This window comes from Ochlerotatus camptorhynchus, unplaced genomic scaffold (assembly GCF_037179485.1).
Source record: "Ochlerotatus camptorhynchus isolate MF236.1 unplaced genomic scaffold, CSIRO-AGI_Acam_v1.1 ptg000330l, whole genome shotgun sequence".
Lineage (NCBI taxonomy): Eukaryota > Metazoa > Arthropoda > Insecta > Diptera > Culicidae > Ochlerotatus > Ochlerotatus camptorhynchus.
This window is the reverse complement of record NW_027040818.1, coordinates 14,286,930-14,310,085: the sequence shown is the minus strand read 5'-3', so window position 1 is coordinate 14,310,085 and position 23,156 is coordinate 14,286,930. Positions and strand designations below refer to the sequence as shown.

The 23,156-nt window shown below is 38.4% G+C and overlaps 2 protein-coding genes across 2 annotated transcripts in view; one reads left to right on the top strand and one right to left on the bottom strand.

Moving 5' to 3' along the window:
- The window catches only part of LOC135708447 (CYFIP-related Rac1 interactor B), a 175,372-nt gene extending 163,758 nt beyond the window's left edge, over nt 1-11,614 (top strand). Inside the window, exon 4 of the mRNA XM_065230564.1 lies at nt 9,674-11,614. Within this exon, the coding sequence (XP_065086636.1) occupies nt 9,674-9,938 (265 nt within the window). The 3' untranslated portion in view covers nt 9,939-11,614. The remainder of the gene's footprint in view (nt 1-9,673) is intronic.
- Nucleotides 11,615-20,522: 8,908 nt separating this feature from the next.
- On the bottom strand, nt 20,523-22,789 carry l(3)72Dn (UTP4 small subunit processome component l(3)72Dn). Its single transcript, XM_065230749.1, has 3 exons — nt 22,595-22,789; nt 21,252-22,531; nt 20,523-21,186 (listed from the first exon to the last, which is right to left on the bottom strand). The coding sequence occupies exons 1-3, from the start codon at nt 22,714-22,716 to the stop codon at nt 20,558-20,560; spliced, it is 2,031 nt and encodes a 676-aa protein (XP_065086821.1). The 5' UTR covers nt 22,717-22,789; the 3' UTR covers nt 20,523-20,557.
- Between the last annotated feature and the right edge of the window lie 367 nt (nt 22,790-23,156).

The following is a 23,156-nucleotide window of genomic DNA, read 5'->3' as shown; positions in this document are numbered from 1 at the left end:
GGTGTAGTGGTATGCGTGATTACCTCTCACCCCAGCAGGCCTGGGTTCAATCCCAGTCGGTGCCGCCGGGATGTTCTGAGGCATAACATCTCTGATCACGCCTTCCTTCGGAAGGGAAGTAAAGCCGTTGGTCCACGGTTCATGAGTGGATGGGTCAATAGGTAGGGTCAGGTGTGAGAGCTGCCTTCCTGGCGTCGGTAGCATTGGTGCTCAGCACGGAAAACAAGATCGACGGAAAACAAACCAAAGGAAAAAAAAAACATGAGTAGGCGTATCCTGATAAATGTGGGCGTCTTAGTGGAATACCTGAATAAAGAGAGAGAGAGAGAAGGATAAGTAATTTCCATTTAATTCCACAATATTATTTGCTTATCCTGACAGGATAAGCGAATAAGGTAGTGGAATTAAATGGAAATTACTTATCCTCTTCTCTCTCTCTCTTTATGAGAAGGCGTCATCTCGATTTTTAACTCAAGGCAAAATAATAACTTCGCTTTTTGACACTAAACTAACGGCTTTGACAGCTCGGTCCCATATAAAATTCCACCAAGGAGCGCTAAGATGGTGATTTTTGCTAATGGAATCGCACTTATTTAAAATAGTTCTAGTGGACCAGAATTGATGAAATCTTGGATTTCAACTCCATTTTTATTGCAGATTACGAATATGCATTTACCTCAATACTCCTAAAGAACCCAATTCAATGTTTAAACCTAAATTTCTTTCAAAATTACACGAGGCAGATTAGACGCGACGATTAAAAGTTACATTTTTATTCCTGTTCATACGAGAAAATTTAGTGGTCATTAACTGACATAATCTCACACCGAACAAAGTTTTCATGTAGCTTCCATTGGAAACGCACATGATTTTCATTCATAATCAAAATTAATGGAATCACATTCACATTAATTGTATGTGATTTTGTGGTGGGATTTGCTGCTATGCGATCACAGGAAAGCTATGTGAAATTCACATGGATTTCATCCATTAGATATGTGATAAATTTTTTGAGTGTAAGCCATCGAAACTTCCTCAAAGTACCAAAGCTGCAAAATGCGTGTCGATTCATAGTTGACATGGCTGGTTCTCAGCAATGCATTGACCAATCGTTATGAACGTGTGGTTGGCCAGCCCTAACGGAAAAACCCGGAAAAGTCCCGAGCAAAATGCGTGTCGATTCATGTTGACATGACTGGTTCTCGGCAATTTGGTTACCACATCTTAAGATTGAGCCACTACTTGAAAGGTATGACTATCTACTTTCAAACGGAACAGACAAGAAACCGATTGGAGTTGTGGGTGGCCAATCGGAACGATAAAACCCGTGAAAGGTGGCTCTGTGGAAATTCGGATTCACCGGGAAAATGGTCGATTCCTGAAAGTAGACCTAGAGATCCGCGATTTTTTTTTCTAAATTGCATACATACAATCATGAGCATAGAGGAAATATACCATTACCATATCGATTTTGCAACCAAGTGGCCAGGTCCTCTGGATATCCGGAATCACCGGGAAATTAGTCAAATCCTGAAAGTAGATCTAGAGATCCGCAATTTTTTCTAACTTACATATAATCATTAGCAAAGAGGAAATATGACATCAACATATCGATTCTGCTACCGGGTGGTCAGAATACGGTCCTCTGGATATCCGAAATCACATTGAAAATAGTCAATTCTTAAAAGTAGTTCTGGAGATCCGTGAGTTTTTAGAAAATGTGAAGAATCCTTAATTGAGAAGATATATGTCAGTGCCATATTGATTGGGTCCCGCGGTTCCGGGTTATTGAATGTCCTTCTGGATATCCAGATTCACCGGAAAAATGGTCAATTCCGGAAAGTAGACCTAGAGATCCACGTTTCTTTTATAAATTTCATACAATCATGAGCATAGAGGAAATAAACCTTCACCATATCGATTCTGCAACCAAGTAGCCAGAAAACGGTCCTGTGGATATCCGGAGTCACCGGGAAATAGTCAATTCTTAAAAGTAGACATAGAGATCCCTGTTTTTTTTTTTTCTAGATTTGCTTACAATTATGAGCATAGAAGAAATTTGTCATCATCATATCGATTCTGCTACTGGGGGGTCGGAATACGGTCCTCTGGATATCCGGAATCACCAGGAAAAAAGTCAATTCTTAAAAGTTGACCTAGAGAACCGCGATTTTTTTTCTAAATTACATGCAATTGCATTTGAAATTTTCGCTCCACAATACTTAAACGATTCCAAATCGGATCCTGACTAACCTCTCAAAATTTGAACCCATTTGGTGATAAACTGAGATGGCACAAACCATTTGAAGTTTGTATGGGAATTACTTTGGTAAAACCAAGATTTTTGTTCATGTCTATCTAATAATTCACCATATTGGTCTGCTTCAAAAGCTTTCAACTGTACTTGTAGGAAATTTTCCCAGCTACAACTTTGCTGAAGACCACTTTTTGATTTAATGTAAGGATCGAAAGTTATCAATGGTTCAATGCGCTGATGTCTTGTGATCATGCTCAATCAACTGCTCAGCAGGCAACATTGGTGTTTCTTGGGCGTTGAATAGGACACACAAATCATGGCTACTATGTCACGCTGCAAAATACAGTGTTGCCTACAGAGCAGCTGCTTGATCATGTCATAAGTTTACCAATCTCTTAAATAATTAATAACTTTCTTCTGTCTCGTTTTACATAGAAACGATCTTCGGTAAAGTTGTAGCTGAGAAAATTTTCTATATGAATGGCTATCAAACTGTTTCGCAGCTCAATATGGAAAAAGACTAGAGGACAATGAACAAAAAGTTGAGATTTCCCATATTAATTTACATGTAAACTTCAAATGGCTTGTGCGAAGTCTGTTTCTAACCAAATGAGTTGTAACTTTGGGAGGCTAATCAGGACCCGATTTGAAACCATTTAAGCACTGTGGAGTGAAAAGTCAAATTTTGCATCAGTCTAATGACCATAGAGGAAATATGCCATCACTACATCGATTCTGCTATCGGGTAGCCAGAAAACGGTCATCTGGATATCCAGAATTACTGGAATTAAGGTCTATTCCTGAAAGTAGACCTAGAGATTCGTGATTTATTACGCATCGGAACTTTATGGAACTTGAAAGTGGGTTTTATCGTAATCGAATCGTTAACATCGAATCAGCTCCTAGTACCGACGACCCAATCGGATACATTCAGAAGACCTGTTTCGGATGAAGTCGTCGGTACTAGGAGGTACCCACGGAGGCCACAGGGATGGCCTCCGTTCCCAGGCAAGTTCTTTCATGATTTCGATTAACAAATGAGAAAGCACCCTCTCATCTTATTCAGAGCATTCTTCGTTAGCAAGCTTTGGGATAAGATGACATCAATTGAAGCGCTTTTAAACCTACAGATGTGAGATGATCAAAATATGTACTCTGTCAGTATATGTCCTGCCGAAGCCAAGGCTTCAGAAACTACACTCCGAGTGTTTGCTTTCTTTTCTTTCAACGGTACACATCTGATGGCAGTGCAACCGCACTCGACAATATTCATCATCCGCTGTTGACCATCCAGGGTCGATCAGCATTTGAGCCAACGGTATAAAGTCCGTTGGTGCCTTATGAACTACCAGCTAGCCATCAGTCCAGCGATCGGAGTCGCTGGGGCATGGGGAAAGGTTCGATGAATCCACTACCGACAGCACACTGCAGTGCACGCCAGTCGTGTTATCCTGTCCGCTTGCAACTGCCGCAAGCACACCATTCTCTGGACGCTCACAGAAATGGATCAGCGTCTACCCACCAAGGGAAACAGCTTCACAGCCGTGAATCCTCGGTTTGGCCGAGAGCTCAGCTACCACCTCAACGCTAGTCTGAGTAACAGTGGAGCGCAAAGGAAACATCGTGCCCGTTAGTGGAGGCCGTGGCGCCTTTCACAGTTGAAGACCATTAAAGGCATCAGATCAGGCAATCCAGTAACGGAAAGAAAATCAAATCTACTTCAGCAGTAGCAGTGAATAGAAACAGATCAACCAGCAGAAAGAGAGAGAGAGAGAGTTAGTAGCAGAGAAATTAACCAACCAAATCGATCACGCTTACCACTACACCACCGGCGCCGGCATATCGAAAACTGTTCAGGATTGAAAACAATAAATTGAGCTATGAAAAATTACCAAGGCCTTTGAATCTAGACAACCACCAGGACTTTGAAGTATGTTCGTGATGTTTTTTTGAGAATAAGTAAGTAGATGTTTTAGGAGAATTTTAAAGGAATCTTATAATTATTAGCATTTTTATTAAAGTACCTGTGAATATTGAGCTACCTTAGCAGTCTGAAATACTTAAGAATTCTGAATTGCCCTAGATTGCAGAATTGTAAGGTAATTCTGAAAATAGTTTACAGTGAAGTGTGAGTATGCAGTCTGTGCAACCTCTGGTTGAAAACAGTGTCAATTGTCTTTTACAAACTTTACAAATTCGGAAGAGAAATCATAGAAAATTCTTAAGATGAAACTTAAGGAGAATGCTGATACGAATCGGGAAAATAATTTCAATGGGATTCTGTCCAATGTTTCTATGGAGATTCATTTTTATCAAATTTTAAGAAATCTTGCAACTTTTGGGAGACTGTCAGGGCCATTTTGGCAAAGTACTTGAGCACTTAGGAAATACTGAAGAGGATTTCAAAACAATTCTTATCTTACCTACAAAGCAGTTCAAAGGATAAGTTTGAGAAGAATGTGACGGTCATTCTGAAGAGCATACCAATACATATTAAGAATATTCCAAGGGAATTTCATAGAGAAAAATTGAGACAAAATTATGCCGATTCTTGGAAATTATTACCAGTCTGAGGGAACTGTGGAATGAGAGAGCGATTTATAAGAGATTACAAGAGATAATGCCAAGTACTCATAGAATGTTGCTGAAATGGTTTGGATACTATCAAGATTACTTTAGGGGAATCCAGAAAAGACGTATGATGAAATTCTAGGATGATTCAAACTGAACTCTGAAAAAAGGACGAAGATATTCTGTGAAGAGCTCCAAGTAAATTCAGACTAACTAAAAATTTAATGATCTGAGACCCAGGAAATATAAATTCCAGAATTTAGAACCATTTCAGGATCCTGAGACTTCAAAAATGACGCTTTCAGAATTTAAATTTAGTTATGTAATAAAATTATTCTTTGGCATAATTATCTGTAATGGTCATGTAACATGTGGAGTTACCCGTAGTTTAGGTAAACTGTGTGTGAGTACCACGATGTTAGGCTTTTATTCTCACTTCAGTCAGGAGAATTTTAGTTTAGAATAAAATTGCCTACTGGTCTACCGGGTGTTGTGATTTGTATGACTTCAAGATTAGAATTATTTGGAACTAAACAAAAATCTTTAAGACATATTCTGGTACAACATCAAATAGTAAGGATTAAATCGCTTAGCTTGGCTTAAAAAAATCATCCCATCAAAGTTGCTTGATTCTTTGCTGCTTCAGAATCCTAAAAACATTTTCTGCAGTTTAACTCAATTTTGAAATGCTGCGTAATGGATATTTAAACTTTATGCGTACACTGTGTCAATACTTTTCTTAACTTTGGCATGATTTAAGCAATACTAACAAGTTTGCTTTATATAATTTCATATTTTTTTAAAACTTGGAATTCATAAACATTCTGGTACTTTGAATAAATTCCAGATGATCATACTGAGCGATTTTTACGGGAGATCGGCGGATCACTTTGATTTAAATAGCATTATGTTACAAACAAGATTTTTTGGAGCATTCCAGATTTTTCCAGATTTTATATTTTGACAGGTCCAGATTTTTCTGTAAATGACCTTTCAACGCTGCTTGTCAGTATAGTAGCAGCAATCAAATCAAATCAGTAACATCCAAATAGAATAATCGACAAGAGAAGGTGAGGTGGTTCCAGCCACAAGGCGTCATAACGTCCTCCCGCAGCTCATGCTCCGGGACACAAATTAGAACTGGTTCCTGAACGAGGACGTCAACTAGGCTGGAACTGCCAAGAACAAAGCTTGCAGTACCCTGGAAGCATTCACATCGATAGGCAGTCGATGAATCGTACTTCAGTTTACGGATCCAACGAAGGTCATTCCCTAGCATCGAGTGCTAATTGAAGCTGCACTCTCGCCACAGATTGGAGCAGCACAGGTGATAAGCAGAATACCACCCGCATCGGAGGGACTGATGAATCCAGAGAAAAAGCAGATTTTGATGAATCAAGGCTTTCAAAACCAGTAAATGCATCTTTTAGACCACCTGTAACGGAAGAATGTTGGAACAACAAACCAACAAAGAGCCGAGGTATCTTGCGGAAGAAGGAAAACTATGACAACAATTTCAACAATCAACAGTATCTGTAACGGAGTACGTGGCTGCCAAGAATAAGAAGAAACAGTTTTTTTTTTAACTAGTTCGTGTATTTGAAAGGCTCAATCGCGTTAGCTTTACGGAGCCTTTTGTTCATTGTTCTTTGTTTGTAACAAAATTAGTAGGAGTTGGGCCGAATACTCGCGGCTTACCCGAGGTTAGAGAGGTACATTGTCGAAGGATACACGGAGATGAAAAACTACCCAAAATTAAGTACTTTTGCCTCAATTCCGGGGTTCAGCCCAATAACCCAAATTTGAGTAAATCGCATATAGTAGTTTCTATTTAACACCAGCAAAAAAATTACCTACTCTTAAGTATATTCTACCCAAAATTAAGTTTAATTCACGTAAATTTGAGAATATGCAATTTACTCATAAGTAACTTATTGGGCTGAACTATATCGTTGGGTCGAATCTTTCGTTCCTTTTTTGACAACAATAACTACTTTGACTATATGTTTTTAGTATTACTTCTACGTGAAGTCAACGATTTACATAGTTGAAGATGCTAATTTCAAATAAGGGGCTGTTCATAAACTACGTAGACAGTTTAGGGGGGGGGGGTTGACAATTATCCAAGGCCCATACAAATTTTAAAAATTTTGTATGGACAATTGTCCACGCAGGGGGACGGGGGGGGGGGGGGGGGTCAAGAATCCCAACTACGTAGTTTATGAACAGCCCCTAACAGACTGTAGTGGTAATTTTTATACGATAGATGGAGTAGATGAAAACATAGAGTTGATAGTTCCGATAGTACCTTCCTTAAAAGTTGTCCTAGTTCGCTATTCTAATATCTATATACAATCTTCACACTGCCGTACTCTAACGGAACTATCAACTCTATGTTTTCATCTACTCCATCTATCGTATAAAAATTACCACTACAGTCTGTTATTTGAAATTAGCATCTTCAACTATACAAAACAATAACTAGTTCAAGTGAGAGGCTGAAGTCAATATTAAGCAAAAAGAACTCAAATTTTGGGTAGTATTTTTTCTCCGTGTAGGATCAGGGGAAGAGCGGGGGGGGGGGGTAAGATTTCGTTGTCTCATCCGGGAAACAGGGTTTGTTGAAAGGAGGTATATTTACGTATGTTTACGTCAACTTAGGAAAGTCCCACTGTCAGGAGCATGAATCGAGCAGTTACGAAGTGCTCAAGAAAAACCGAGCTATTCTTTTCGAGGTGCTCGGACCCGAATCAGTTCCCGTTTCAATGTGTAAAGTCTCTGAAGACTATAACAGGAGCATTCCATCCAAATAAGCTATTAGTCTTGTGGCCATTCAGTCTTAAGTTATCCGTGCTGTAAACATCCTAATTATAAATAAACGTACTTGAAAACTAACCAAAATTAAGTGTTCTGTATCCCGTGTTCCGTCGAATAAAACATTGTTCAACAGTGTAACTAGTCCGTGTTTTCAGTTACTGTACCCGAGCCACGAAACACTGGAAGAGTCCAATTTGTTTGTATCCGTGTTCCGAACTGCAATCGTCCTCACCTGACCAGATTCACGGCACCGGTTCAACAGACGTTTGAATGTGCGTTGACATTTGGTTTCGTAACCAAATTTACTTAATTCTTGGTCTAGTAGGAGTTGGGCCGATTACTCGGGACTTACCCGATATTCGAGGGGTACATTGTCGAGGGATAGGATAGCTTGGAGTGCTAACAGTTGCTAATATTTTGTCAGAAATATAAGACTAATAAACATTTCTACCTCATAATAATCAAGCAGTTAATAATTTTAAATTTTATCAGCAGATATAAGTATCAATTGAGGAGGTTAGAAGGAAAGGGGTGTAAGTGACTTTGATCGATTCTCTTCATCGATTTTCGCTTTCGTTAATAATTCAGCTGCAAATACATTCCTTGGTTCGTGTACTGACTAGATGAGAACCTCCTCGCAAAATCTGTTTCTAAAGCTGTGACTATCAAAAGAGAACGTCGATGAAGAGAATCGATCAGTCACTTACACCCCTTTCCTTCTAACCTCCTCAATTAAAAAACGTGGAATTTATATCAACCCGATAAAATTGCATAATATTGACTATATGTACGTTTCTTCATTCTCATTCAAAATTCACGTACACATTACGTGAAAAGCATTTTAAACAAAACGGAATATAATATAAAAATTACCTATTTTCCAGTAGTTTTCACCCTAATTTCACGTAAGCAGTACTAGAAATACTCAGAGGGAGAGATGGGCGGAGAGAATGTTTTTTAGCCAAGCTGTCAAAATCTGAGCCATTCGAGGATTTCTTATTCTTACTGGATTAAATTTGAGAGTATTGCAATCGAACAGAAATTCAATCACCTTTATGTTTCGTGTGTTTCCAAATTCAACTAGTTTTTGGAATCAAAAACAATATTCTAACTCTATTGTTTAACTGATCTTAGTTGATTAATTAATGCCACTAAGAAATGTGCGAAATTTTGCGATGCACTCAATTATTATTTTGCACGTAAATTAAATCAAAAATAAAACATGTGAAATGCTAGCTTCTAGCAAGGGCTGCAAGATATCTTAGGTACAAATCCCTGCTGCCGAATTGTATTTTGTTTTCTCCGCCCATCTCTCCCTCTGAAAGCAGTACGTGGGAATCAGGTTACGTGAAAAATACGATGAACGAAAATCACCTACGTTTTCACGTAAACCGGACGTGACGATTTTTCAGAGTGTACATCATCTGAAAGAGCCCATAGACTTTCATCTCGATTTTAACTCAAGATTTAAGGCAAAATAATAACTTCGCTTTTTGACACTAAACGAACAGCTTTGACAGCTCGGTTTCATATAAAATTCCACCAAAGGGCGATGATGACTTTTGCTAATGTAATCGCACTTATTTAAAATAGTTCTAGTGCACCAGATTTGATGAAATTTTGGATTTCAACTCCATTTTATTGCAAATTACGAATATGCATTTACCTCAATACCCCTAAAGAACCCATTTCAATGTTTATACCAAATTTAGTTCAAAATTTCACGAGACAGATTAGACGCGACGCTTAAAAGTTACATTTTTATTCCTGTTACAACGAGAAAATTTAGAGGTCATTAAGGGTACAATTCGTTAAGCCGATGCCCATAGTGAGAGCGAAGAGGCGAGCATAGCGAAGAAACGAACACTTCGGTCGCCTCTTCGCTTCGCTTCGCTTCGCTCTCACTATGAAATCGGCCTTAGAAAAAACCAAGCTATATTCTGAATTTCCGATGCATTCGAACAGTTATCTTTGGTAGGATTCCCAAGAGACTGAATTACTCATTTTGCATTCTCCTCTATTCCACAGCAAGCTACTGGCCCAAATCGAACGGGAAGAAACGCACCTCCTCCTGCTGCGGGTGATGGTCGGCCTGGTGATACTGTACGACCACGTCCATCCGGTGGGCGCCTTCGCTCGGGGGGCCCACGTCGACGTGAAAGGATGCGTCCGGTTACTGCAAGCCCAGCCCGCCGTCAAAGCCGAACCCCTGCTCAACGCCCTGCGGTACACCACCAAACATCTGAACGAGGAAAACACGCCCAAGAACATCCGGAACCTGCTGGCGGCATAGAGGTAAGGTTAGGTTTATTATTTTTTTAGTTTGTGACCTCTTTTTCGTGGTTCTTGTTTTCTCTATCGCGAAATAATTTTTTTTTTTTCGTTTCGTGTATAAGGTTTTGTTTATGTGTTTGTTTGTTTTTAGACGATTAACTAACTTAAATCGAATTAAAAATCGTAATATTATTTAGGAAAAAGTTATAAAAAAAAAACTGTAATTTAAATATAAACAATTGATGATAATCGGTTAAGTGCATGAGACGTAACAAGAATAATGTTTATCTAGTTAAAATATAATTTAAAAAGTAAAGTAAAAACATGAAATGAATCAAAACAAACCGGAGCATTGCATCTGAGTAGTAGAGATTGTGATGAACCTAGAAGAAATATTTTTCTTCCCTTGTTTTCGTAGGTAAGAGAATTTCTCTAAATCTATTGATATGAATCATATGAAGTATATTCGTTGCAAAAATTTAAAAAAAAATGTAAAGTAAAAAAACAATAAACTGACATTTCAGTCCGATGATAAACATTAGCACACTGAAATGAATAGTAAACCTAAAAACTTGACATGTCAACTATGAATATGAGAGCAAGTAAAATTATATCATCAATTTTTTCATCACGACTGTTATTTCCTAAATCTGAATAATCAAATTAAATTTCTTATTACAAATCGAACGATTCATTGTTGTATAGAACAAATATTTTGAGATTATTGAAGTGGGACGCACACTCTTAGGTTTTTTGTGTCGGATAACCAAAAAGAGCAAGCAAAGAAGTATAACAGTGTCTAGGACCTAACAAAATTAGTAATCTGTTTTCGGTAAAAGTAACACAAACTGCTACTAGGCTAAAATAAAGGAACGGGAAATCGAAAACCAAAACCAAAAAATAAAAAAAAAACTGCACGGAAAAATATAACAACCAAAATGTGTTCCTTTTTACACGACGAATATTGGGACAAACTACTTTTTTGCAGTCACATCAACGAAGCAAACGAATGTGTAATTATCGGAACTGTTTTTTTTTTTCATCGCGTCACAACCAACCAACAAATCAAACGAACAATAGGAAAGCAGTGAGTTAGTTGACTTGCTTTGTTTATTAAAGATAATTTCTAGCAATTACTAGCAACCAGTGATACATCGCGACATCGTACTACTTGTTTAGTGAGCAAAGTCGTAGGAAACAGAGAAATTTATCCGATAAATATTGTATTTAAACAAAACAAAAAATGCCGAGCAAAGGTTAACAGGAATGCATTTCGGATTGTGATGGAAATGGCAGGAGATGAGTGCAGATTATATATCAGAAACCTATAACCTAAAAAACCGAAGAGAAATCAGTGTGAGTAAAATCCAACCGATCCCAATTACGAAGAATGCACACTAAGTAAAAAGCTAAATACACTGCTATTACGATTACACACACCCACACACTATTATTACAGAGACGGTTATTATGATTACAAATTATTATTACGAGAGTAGCACTAAGAACTACAACTACAACATCAACAACAAAACCACAAAACCACAGAAGTATAATGCTTATTTGTGTAAAACTCAACTCTTAAGTTTGAACTGAACTTTTGAAGGCATACGCGAGAAAGCGAGAGAAAGAGATGGATGGTCAAGGAGATACCAAAGTCGAGAATAAAATTCAAACAAGTGATGGAAGATAAAACCAAGGGGCGAGTCCTGCCTAAGCAATGTCGACCTCGTTTGAAGAATTTCCCCAAACCCAACTCAGGTGGGCAGGTTTGGCTTTTTGCGAAGCTCTTTCAAATCGACAGTGAGCGTTCATAAGGGCGTAATCGCAGCGATCGATTCCCTTCGTCGGTTTTCTCCTTTTGTTAATAACTCGTGAATAATTAGGCCCTTATGAACGCTCAGTTCTCACTGTCGAAATAGTAACGTTCACTCCTGATTGTTGATGGCAAATCTCCGACAGTCCAAAGTATGCTTTCACGCACACTTGTCACATCAGCACTCGCTTTATTCAAGGGGCAAGTTTAAACAGATATCGTATCTTGAAGCGGAAGTGATTCTTCATTGTGATTATTTTTGAGTGGCATTGTGCACTAGCGCAAACTACCTACTGAATTAAAAATCACGGTGGCCATTGAACCGGGAAAACCGGGAATTTGATTGGAGCCTTAAAATATATGCTTGATACCGTAAACTGCCGCTATTCGTATAACAGTCCCATGTCCTATGGATTTCCTATCTACATAGGACTGTTATGCGAATAGCGGCAGTAAAGCGGGAGGAAGTTGATCACTCTTTACCGATAAACCTAATTCAGTGCCATTTCAAAGGGGCGTTTTAAAAGATTCTGGCACCCTGGATACATTATTTATAAACATGTTGTATTTTTATACAAATTCATAAAATCAATTACGTAACGTTGATTTTATGAATTTGTATAAAAATACAACATGTTTATAAATAATGTATCCAGGGTGCCAGAATCTTTTAAAACTCTAGGGATTGTCTTCAAGTTTCCAGTTTTTTCTAGTCGAATTAAAATTAAGTTAGTTTTAAGTCTTACAATCCTCGACACGACCATAGAGGTAACTCTAAGACTAGAGGGTCCCGAAGAAACGTGCTTAACTTTTTGGCTCAGCTCTGGTACTATCTTCGGTCCCAAGCTAATCGATGCACCCCCCAAAACAAACATTGTGTAGTACTAGAATTTCGACTAGAATGGGGTACGTTAATCGTTTGCTTGGGACCAATAGGCTAGTCAAGTAGTGAGCCAATTTAAAATCGTTAGTTTCCACCGGTTGACACGACTAAAGTCATTGTTTACAAGTGCAATTACGCCCCTTTGAAATATTGGTACTGAAATGTTTTTCCAACTAGGGTAAATGTCGGCTTCGGCACCAATTGACTGTTTTCGGCAACAAAAATTTAAACGTTAATTTCTTTCTATTCCCTTCAAAACACATCGCTGAAAGACTTCACACGATTCCTTACCCAAGTAACCATAGGCATGTTATTTCGCCTTTTTGACTATATACGGGCCTCATCAGAGCTTACAAACACTGCTATAACCGTTGTTCAGCTGTATATAGCCAAAAAGGTGAAATAACGTGCCTATGGTTACTTGGGTAGTCTTTCAGCTTCAATATGATTACATTTATACCACTGAGCAATCCTTTTATGCCAGATTTTCTTTTAAATTAAATATATGCTCTAAAAAATGCGACTGATTTCGAGTTTCCGATAATACAACAGCTGATTAATACGCAGTTCAAATGGAAAGGTTGCCGAAGAAAAAGAAGTTGCCAACAATAGTCACACTCAGGGAGGGAGAAGCAGACTCGGAAAATATGAACGTCAAAAGGAGCCAGAATCAAGCTGTCACCAACTGTCATTGGAAGCCATGCATGCATTTTGATGATGCTTTTCTTACAGATGAACAAGAATACACAAGGCAGTATTGAAATCTTACGTAAAGTAATTTAATAATTTACTGTCTTTTCTAGCTATCTAATTCAATGGGATACCTTTTTTATAATTCATTTATTGAATATACTCTAATCAAAATAGAAAGATACCACTATCCAAGGTTTTTGCAGAAAATATGTAGTGGCTTAATAATATACAAAACAGAAAAGCACATTTTTTCCCTGTACACTGAACAATCTCAAATAATCATTACACCTCGCATTACACCTTAAAGCAAAACAGTATATTTTGCTACGCCTATTTTGATTTGATTTCAATGGTAAAAATTTCATGACAAGAAGAACAGCTATAACATGAATTCCGTGTGTGCTATGAGGCGTCGCGTGCCTCATTTGTTTACCTGTGCACCAAACTTTGTTTGTTGTAGTTTATCACCACATAATAGTTTTTGTTTTTTTTTTCAATGCAACATGAATTCGAGGGACATATTCTCAATTACTATATTAATCAATACCTAACGTAACATTTGAAGGGCCTATCATCTTGTGTAAACAAAACTTGTATGGCCCTTTTCGCGCTAACCGAAGTAGGAGGAATTGCAAAACTTAACTAATTGTCGTTTTTATCACAAGGCTAACGCTTCCGACTAAAGTCCGGCACAAGGCTTACTCTTCCGACACACACACACACACACATCATAATTACACTTCAGTGAAGTGTAATGAAGAATATCCGTAAAACACTTCCGAAAACATTTTTTGATACAAAATAGTGTCAAACTCTAAATAAAATTCATGAAGTGTCCTGGCTAACAAACTTGAATTAATCAACTCTTTATTCATCAGAACAACACTATAAGAATGAACAAGGAAGCTCATAAGTTTTCAAAGACGCACCGGTGCAACCATCGATAATTGAGAGATTTACAACTGACAAGAGAGTGATAGCGAGCTTTTGCGCTCTCTTTCTCCATTACTCTCTTTGCCTGCAATCAGATATCAAAGCGCACAATGAGAAATGCACGCTTTAGGCACCCATGCATCACAAATTTAGACCAACAATTGAAATAGGCGGAACAACCAAACGTAAACAATGGCTTTAAGCGCAAATTCCTCGAGAATCAAAACACTCCCACGCAAACTAACCATGCCATTCAATAGAGGAAGTTTGCTCTATCAGATGGTGGTGTTAGATTGCTTCGATGTGTTTTGATTATCGAGGAATTTGCGTTTAAAGCCATTGTTTACGTTTGGTTGTTCTGCCTATTTCAATTGTTGGTCTAGAAATGTTCTTCTAATTTAAACTCACACACTCAAATCGGTCCACAAGTATAATACACGTCCAAAGCGTCCCAGTTGACAAATTTCTCTACTTCCTTGGGCATAGAATGGTACAGGCATAGAAAGCTCTCAAATCAATGTGAAGGTACTTCAAAGAACACTAAGTTCAGAGCAGGCAAAATCTAATATACTATATGCAATAAGCTTGAAATGCCATGTAGTAGTATACAAATGGTATTTTTAGGTAATGAAAACATTTTTTTTTGTCGCGGATTAATATTTGAAGTCGCGGATTTCTTTTGAGAAATCGCGGATTTCGCGGATCAAATTTAGAAAATATTGTAACAGCCCTGCAACTGGCAACTAGGCTTTTCATGTATTGTCTGTTTATTTTGATTATTGCTTTAAAATATCAATTTGGTATATATGTGAAAGGGAGATGGATTTTCGGTTTCTTTACATTTAGCATCACTATGTGTAATTTCCTCAAAACCCCCCAATAACCGGCCTCTTCATTCCCTTCCTTTTCCCATGGCGTTCAAGTGGTCCGCATAGACTATTCAGCCATTACCCGTCCTTTATCCTCGGGTTTGGATTGACTTGCGCTCCCATTGCCCCACCAAACGCTGCAAAATGAAAATGAAAATGAAATTAGAGGAATTCATTAAATGTCATTTTAAGTTCCATGACAAAAACAGTTTATTTCAATATTAAATATTTTTTGAGTTTCTGATTCATCATATAAATGTAACTATTGGTTACTTATTTATTATTTAAAAGTCACTATTTGGTCACTATTTCCGTAATTTTAGTCACTAAAGTCACTACTATTATATCGCATCAGCGCTACCAGCCCTGAAATTTTCAATTGACCACTTTGTCAAGCAGTTTTGACGTGACTTTCTACCAGCGATTTCACAAAACTGGACCAACTAATTTCAATTTTTTTGTGAAACGCACACATGTTGGCTACTTTTCTCGAGGTTCTAGAAGAAAAAAATCTAAAAATAATGTTTTATTTCAAAGTTCGAGTGGTAGTAAACGTCATTTTAACTGCTCGAATGAAGTGGTTAATAGATCCGAAAAAATCCACCTTGCAAATTAGTGATATCACAATACGATGACAACGATTTTCTAATCACTGAAAGCCTGCGGATGATGTCTTCCGAAACCCGGCATAACTAATATATTTGTATTTATGTGGATAGCAGTAATAAATATATTTGTAGTTCTATTTCTAATTTATGAAACATTTTTTATTATAGATTGAATTATTAGGGGAATGTAATGTCGGCCTAAATACCCATAATTTCTGCCCATACATAAATTCACCAAGACTAAATTTTCAATAGTGACCAAAAATATCCATTAGTACCGTCCCAATGACGCGTACATCTAGATAAAATTGATAGCCGATTTTTAGCGAGGAGCCCAAATTTAGATCCATAGGCCATAATTAGAGCCATTTCCCCTATTTATTAGAATTTAAAATGAAAATCAATATTGTAATGTTGAAAATGCTTGTATTTAAATTGAAAATATTTTTGTTATAGATTCAAAACGGCACATGTTATTACAAATTTACCAAACTTTCATGACAAAAGTTTGATTTAATACAAAAATAATCCACTTTTAATTACACAGCAAAAAAAAATGTAATTCAAGCTGATGTATGAAATAATGATGTAATAGCAAAAAGCAGATACAATATTACATCAATGGATGTAATTTTGTTCGCAAAATCGATGTACTCGTACAACGTTATATTACACAACCGATGGATTGACCTGGTTGCAGCAGTTTGGATGTAATATTCAACAACTTTTTTTTTTCTGTGTAGCTGACTTTCGTTTTGAATGCTAAAGACTTTCTAGTTCTACCAAAAAGAACCGATGCAAACTTTTATTCTACCAATGATTTTTAAATTTCATTAATCATAATTTGTGTGTGTAGCGATGGCTATACATACTTCCACCTCGTTTGTCTGCTCAGAGCAGCAAATGACGTTCGATAGAATTATTTACATAATCGTTTTGAATGATTTGCTAAGGGGCTGAGTCAATACCAAATGCATTTCAGTTTGAGATGACTATCATTCTGCACAGAGCATTATGCATTCCAACTGAAGGCCCTATCCCTTCTCATAACAATGTTCATCCTGTGTTCGAGAGAAAAATCATCAGATTCCCCCAACCACCCGTCATTTGGTTGCAGCTATCATTCGAAAAGGCGATTTCGATGTTTCGATTTGAATGGTCTTAGGTTTCATTCGAACATAGGACGGTGGTTTGGTACAGTGAAGAGAAAAACAGTGAAACTCGCATCAAGTTTTGTTCGCAATAGCTGATCTGCTCTTTTCTGTTGTTGGTCGTGATTTGCTAGATTGGTTCCGCTATTTGACAGCTCAATTGGTTCCCGAGATTATATCCGCCAGACTATGAATACAGCGACTATAGTGTGACCTGGAAGGGAGAAGCAGATCGCAGTGGCGTCGCGTCCACATGTGCAACCTGTGCACGACACAGGTGTAAATAATTTAAAAAAAAAATGCGTTTAGATTTTTATAGATTTTATGGTCACATTATAGCTGTACCAACAATCAATACGAAACTAACGATTTTAAATTGGCTCACTACTTGACTAGCCTATTGGTCCCAAGCAAATCGATTTACGTATCCCATTCTGCTCGACATTCTAGTACTGCACTATGTTTGTTTTGATTCGCTATGAAAGTTTGACAGATAAAATGAGGGGTTAGTGGATTTTCCTATGTTTCGAGGGGTGAATCGATTAGCTTGGGACCGAAGATAGTACCAGAGCTGAGCCAAAAAGTTGAGCACGTTTCTTCTGGACCTTCTGGTCTTAGAGTTACCTCTATGGCTGTACTTCTTTACTTAAGACCACAAGTGACCATCAATACACAATTTTATAGTGTGGTTCAATTAAATCTTCGACCTTGGTTTGCTTCAAAAAGGATTAAATTCAGTTCAATCGATATCACTACCATGACAAAACTCGTTAAATAGTGTACCTAAAAGCGAGCTTTTTTGGGTGGCGGGTGACAAGTTTGTGAATGGTAAAATCATAGAGGTAACTCTAAGACTAGAAGGTCCCGAAATAACGTGCTCAACTTTTTGGCTCAGCTCTGGTACTCTCTTCGGTCCCAAGCTAATCGATTCACCCCTCGAAACATAAGAAAAACCAATAACCCCTCATTTTATCTGTCAAACTTTCATAGCGAATCAAAACAAACAGTGCGTAGTACTAGAATTTCGACTAGAATGGGGTACGTTAATCGTTTATTTTCTTGAAAGTTAACCTTTGCGTCTCTGACGTATTTTGCTGTCCTAAATGTTGTAGTTAATTTGGCACTAGTTTTCTCAATTTATGACCGATTCAAACCAAACACCCTGCACATAATCGAGAAATTACCAGAGTTTCATAAGTCACACTTGTTGGTCACGTCGCGGTTCTGTATTTACACAGGTATTCCTTGGGGTCTGTCCAATGGTGAGACATTGTATTTTCGTTGGCAAATCATAACCGAACCATATATATGTGACTTTGTGGATCATGCACGACTTATTACTATGTGTACTGGAAATTATAGGTTTTACAAATTTGATTTTTTCTACTAGATCAACCAAAACTGCAATAATGGCTGTAGTATCGAAACATGTCCAATCAGTTTCAAAGTGTCTATGTGGATCATGCATGATCTATTTCCGAGTAATCCACATGTAAATTCTTCAAATCGTCCTGGAGTTTAGATAATTTGATCTACTAGATCAACCGAGATTGGGACAATGTCTTTAATATCGAAATATTTCCAGACATATGCACAGTGTCTATGTGAATCATGCATAAACTATTGCCATGTATACCAGATGTTTTAAGTTCTCCAAATCGTTCTGGAGTTCAGATGATTTATTCTACTAGATCAACCATGACTGGGATACAGTCTGTAGTATCGAATTATGTCCAAACAGATTCGTAGTGGCTATATGGATAATGTTTAATTATTTCCACGTATACCAGATGATCTATGATCTGTAGTATCGAAATATCGATATGAAAATCCTTAGGAAATATTTGGCATACACGAATATAGGTTGGCATGATCCACATAGACACTGCAAATTTATTTGGACATATTTCGATACTACAGGTATACAAAAATAATATTCGGGAAATTCTTTGCAGACCAATGGACAACATTCTTGAAAATAGATTATTTTCGCAGTTGGAGATGCTGAACGTGGACATTTTAATAAAGTATAGAGTTGATAGTTCCATTGTACTACGGCAGTGTGAAAATTGTACATAGAAAGTAAAAAAGCGAACTTCAAACAATCTTGAGGAAGGTACGAATCGGGTTGAGCATCCCTTTTACCAAACTCATCCGTTGATCAGGGATAGTGAGGGGTGTTTCACCCCGCCACACTGGCAAAAGGGATGATCGCCGATTTGCTCATGTACCTCCGATGTGCGGAAACAGTTCTATCAATTGTTTCACACTCAAATCGCCATCTGACTTAAGCATCTACCTGATTGCTATACCTGATTCGTAAATTCCTAAAAAATGTCCTTTGCTCGCTTTCTACTCCTACTTTCTATATACAATTTTCACACTACCGGACTCAACTCTATACTTTCATCTCCTCATCTATCGTATAAAATGGTCACTTTAAGTCTAATATTTAACGTTAAGCGTCTCCAACTATTTAAATCGATAACTTCATGCAAAAATATATAAATCATAATTAGTTAGAGTAGATTATATTTGATTTTTTAATTATTATTCCAAGATTTCTTCCCATAAATCCATTTTAAATTTACTTGAATTGTCCTCAGAATTTCCATGAAATTAACATCAGAAATATCACAAATTTCTGCTTTGAATCACCCATTTTTTATTGCTGGAATCCAGCAATATTTTGCTGGATTTTGCCGAGCTGGAAGTTCAGCAATCCATCCAGCAAAATACTGTTTGCTGGACGACCAGCTAGTAGGCCCAAAGTCAAACTGACAGCACTTTGCTGTAAAACCAGAAATGTATACTAATTATCCAGCATAGCGTAATGCCAATCATTTTGCTGGAAGAACAGTAATTCTCAATTGTTTAAATTATTTATAACATTCTTGATAGAATTTTTTTCTGAAAAACACTTTAGTACATTAGTTTACAGTAATACAATCGTACAAAACTTTATTTTCTCATATGAAGAGACAATTTTTGAACAAACGATAAAAAAAAACTGGGTTTATTTTGAAAACATTCCATTGGCCATTCAATAGTTTTATTCAGACGAAATGGCGATAAATAAAGAGAAAATAACCTTTTACACTAAGTTAACTTTGTTTTTTGTATGGAAAATACGGTTCGAACGAAAACAAGAATATGGGTGATAACCTTACAAATTTTATTAGGGATGAAACATAATTTGGCAAACTGTCTTCTCAGAGCCTCACAAATTTTTAAAATCCAGATTTTTTTTAACTGAGATGATTATTGCTGAAATCAGTCATGCCGGTATTTTTCTTAAACCATATTTTGCTGTTTTCATGAAACCGGGAACAATATGTGTTGGGTACCCGGGAAAAACTGGTAATGTAATTTCTTAAAAAAAAAATGTATGAAACTAGCGAGGTCAGTCATTATTTTAAATAATATTATATGACTAAGAAAGATTTCCCTGAATTTGAATGAAATTCCCTGATTTTCCAGATCCAAAAATAAATACCTTGATGCTCCAGATTGTCGACAGACCGCTCTAAGATATACGCCTTCCGTTTCAACGTCCCCGCGCATTTTAACTTCCCCCGGTGAACCTTACCTTTCGGATTGCTTAAAAGTATACCCCAATAAAATTTCGGCACCAACACCAAACGAATCGATTCGAATTAAACAAACGCCTCTATATTTGCCTAACCTACGCCGTGCCGAATACCTTTCGCCGGTAAGCCGGCGGCAAGTGCTCCACCATCGACAGGGGATTCGCTTCCACTACCACCAGCTCGTCGTTTCCCAACCAGCAAGTGCTGACCAGTCGTGAGTACTTCTTGAGCACCTTCAAACTGTACCGCCGGCTGGGAGGGGTGGCACCTTCATCCTCCTCAGTGCCACTGCCCTTGCCGGAGTTTCTCCGCTTGCGCTGCGTGTGATCGGCTTCGCTTTCCTCAAACTGCGACACCACCAAGCTGGAATCGTGCTGCAGAATCATCACGTCATCGTTCCGCGGATCGAACACGATCCCTGTGACGGCTTTGTTCACCGTTACTCCCAGCATGTTCAGCTTCAGATAGGACGAAAAGGTGAACTTGTACTCGCTGAAATCGTACTGGAAGATTTTATGATCGGGAAAGACGGCCGCCAGGATCGGGGAATTTGGCTGGATGGCAATTGCCGTTGGAGGCAGCTTGTACTTGGGCAGGGTGGTCAGCCGTTTCCATTTTCCGAATTTTTCCCGCTTGAATACGACTATCGCACCGCACAGGCTGGCACTAACCAGGAAGTTGTCGTCCTGGGATATAACCGTCAGGTGCACCCTATCGGCGAACCCTGCAGAGAAAATCGGTAAATTAACAAAGGATATAGGTACATAAAAAAATTCTGAAGCTACTCACATTTCCCCGTTTCAATGGTCTGCTTGTGATCGAAATCATCTTCGTTGTTGAAAGCGAAACAGTCAATCGCCCCGCTACGCTTGAATAGGAAAACCCCCTTCGAATCATTTGTGAATTCAACCCTGTAGCAGGGTTCAAACTGTTCCGGTACGGTTCTCTGGCGAATCAACCTTGATTGGCCTCCGCTTCGATATTCGAACCGGAACAGCCGAACGGTTGAATCACTCGAGTAGATGATCCATTTCCCACTCGGAGAAACGGCACATGCCACAATGTGTTCATCCAATTTGCTTCTGATCTGCAAAATCTTTTCGCTTTCGACAGAAGGGGAGCTCAACGTCCACAGTTCCAAATAGTTGACATATTTTAGCAGGAGCATTCGACTCTCCGCTGCCATACTGCTACTTGGAGTTTCCAGGTAGGGCAAATACTTATCCACCGTCAAAGGTGGAAAAGAGCTGACAATCAGCGTACCATCCACGCCACCCGAAATCAGCTTATTGTGGAACATTGTCAACGATTTGACGTCGTGAGTGTGAAATCTCCTGTTCAATGTCCGAACGAAACTATTGACCTTTTCATTGGCCTTCGTGACTTCAACCCTCTGGTACAACCTGATAATCGGTTCCACTCCTCCCACGTAAAGCGTCTTCTCCTGATCATCAATAGCCAAGCACAACACATCGGCTTTTGACACTGGAATGCTATCAATAGCAGTGCCCAGATTTCCATCGAAGAACATTATCTTTCCTCTTGAATCTCCGGAAATTATAGTGAAGTCCTTCAGCACCAGAACGTCCCAAACGATCGTTTCCTTATCTCGACTCGAGCGACCTGTCGTCATCTTGTGAACCGCGTGCCCCTTCTTAATATTCCAAATCCGGACCGCATCCGCCGATCCCGTCACTAAGAAATCTCCACTATAGTCAAACCGAATGCAAACAATCCGTCCTTCCTGCTTATCCAAAATCTTCTCGTAGTTGATCTCATCATTCTCCACACTATAGATATTGATGTAGCCGCCTTCCGTTCCAACGGCCAATTTCTTTTCATCTCTGCTAACATCCAAAGCCCAAGCGGAATTCCCCGTTACCAGAATAGTATTCTTTACCGCCAGCAATCGCAAATCCCATTCAACCAAAGTTCCCGCCAGCCCCACGGAAAACAACCGATCTCCGACCCAGGCCAACGCTTCCACCGAAACCTTCTCCCAGCCGGGGATCGATTTCTCTAGGAACGGTGCCCCTGCCAAGCTCCAGAGTTCGATGGTACCGTCATCCCTAGAAGAAAAAAATCACACGCTTTAACGAAAAGTCGAAATTACCAACACCCATTCTACTAACCTCGCCAGTGCCAGTTTGCTGTTGCTTCTGTTCACAGCGAAACAGTTGATTCCTCGCGGAAGAAGATTGTAAAACTGCACATGGTGCAGCTTGCACTGACCGGGGTCCAGTTTCGATATCATAATTACTATTTAAACAATACGAAACTTTTTAGAACGATAAAAAAAAGTAACAAGCAAGACGAACGCGTGAGTGCAGCAAAACAGTGCGGGCGGCGAGATGAGAGTAAACTGTAAACAAAAACAGCATGGTCCGCGAATGTCGACTTTGTCGCCGATGAGAAGGCAGGGCAGAACTCCGATGTCAAGTGGAATACCCTTCAGAAAAGTTCGCTTTGCTTTTGGCTACACTGAACCAAATCACCCTCCATTTATTTATAATGAAACATCAATCAGTTGCATCCATTTTCAATGTTTCTGAAAACCGTATGACAAAATCAGTCGGATGATTTTCTATTCGGAAACATGTGATGCTCTTTTGATTGGTGGATGAATACATGTTTTTGTATTTCGTTAGCAATAAATTTGTTACATATAATGAAAAACATTCAGTATGGAAACGA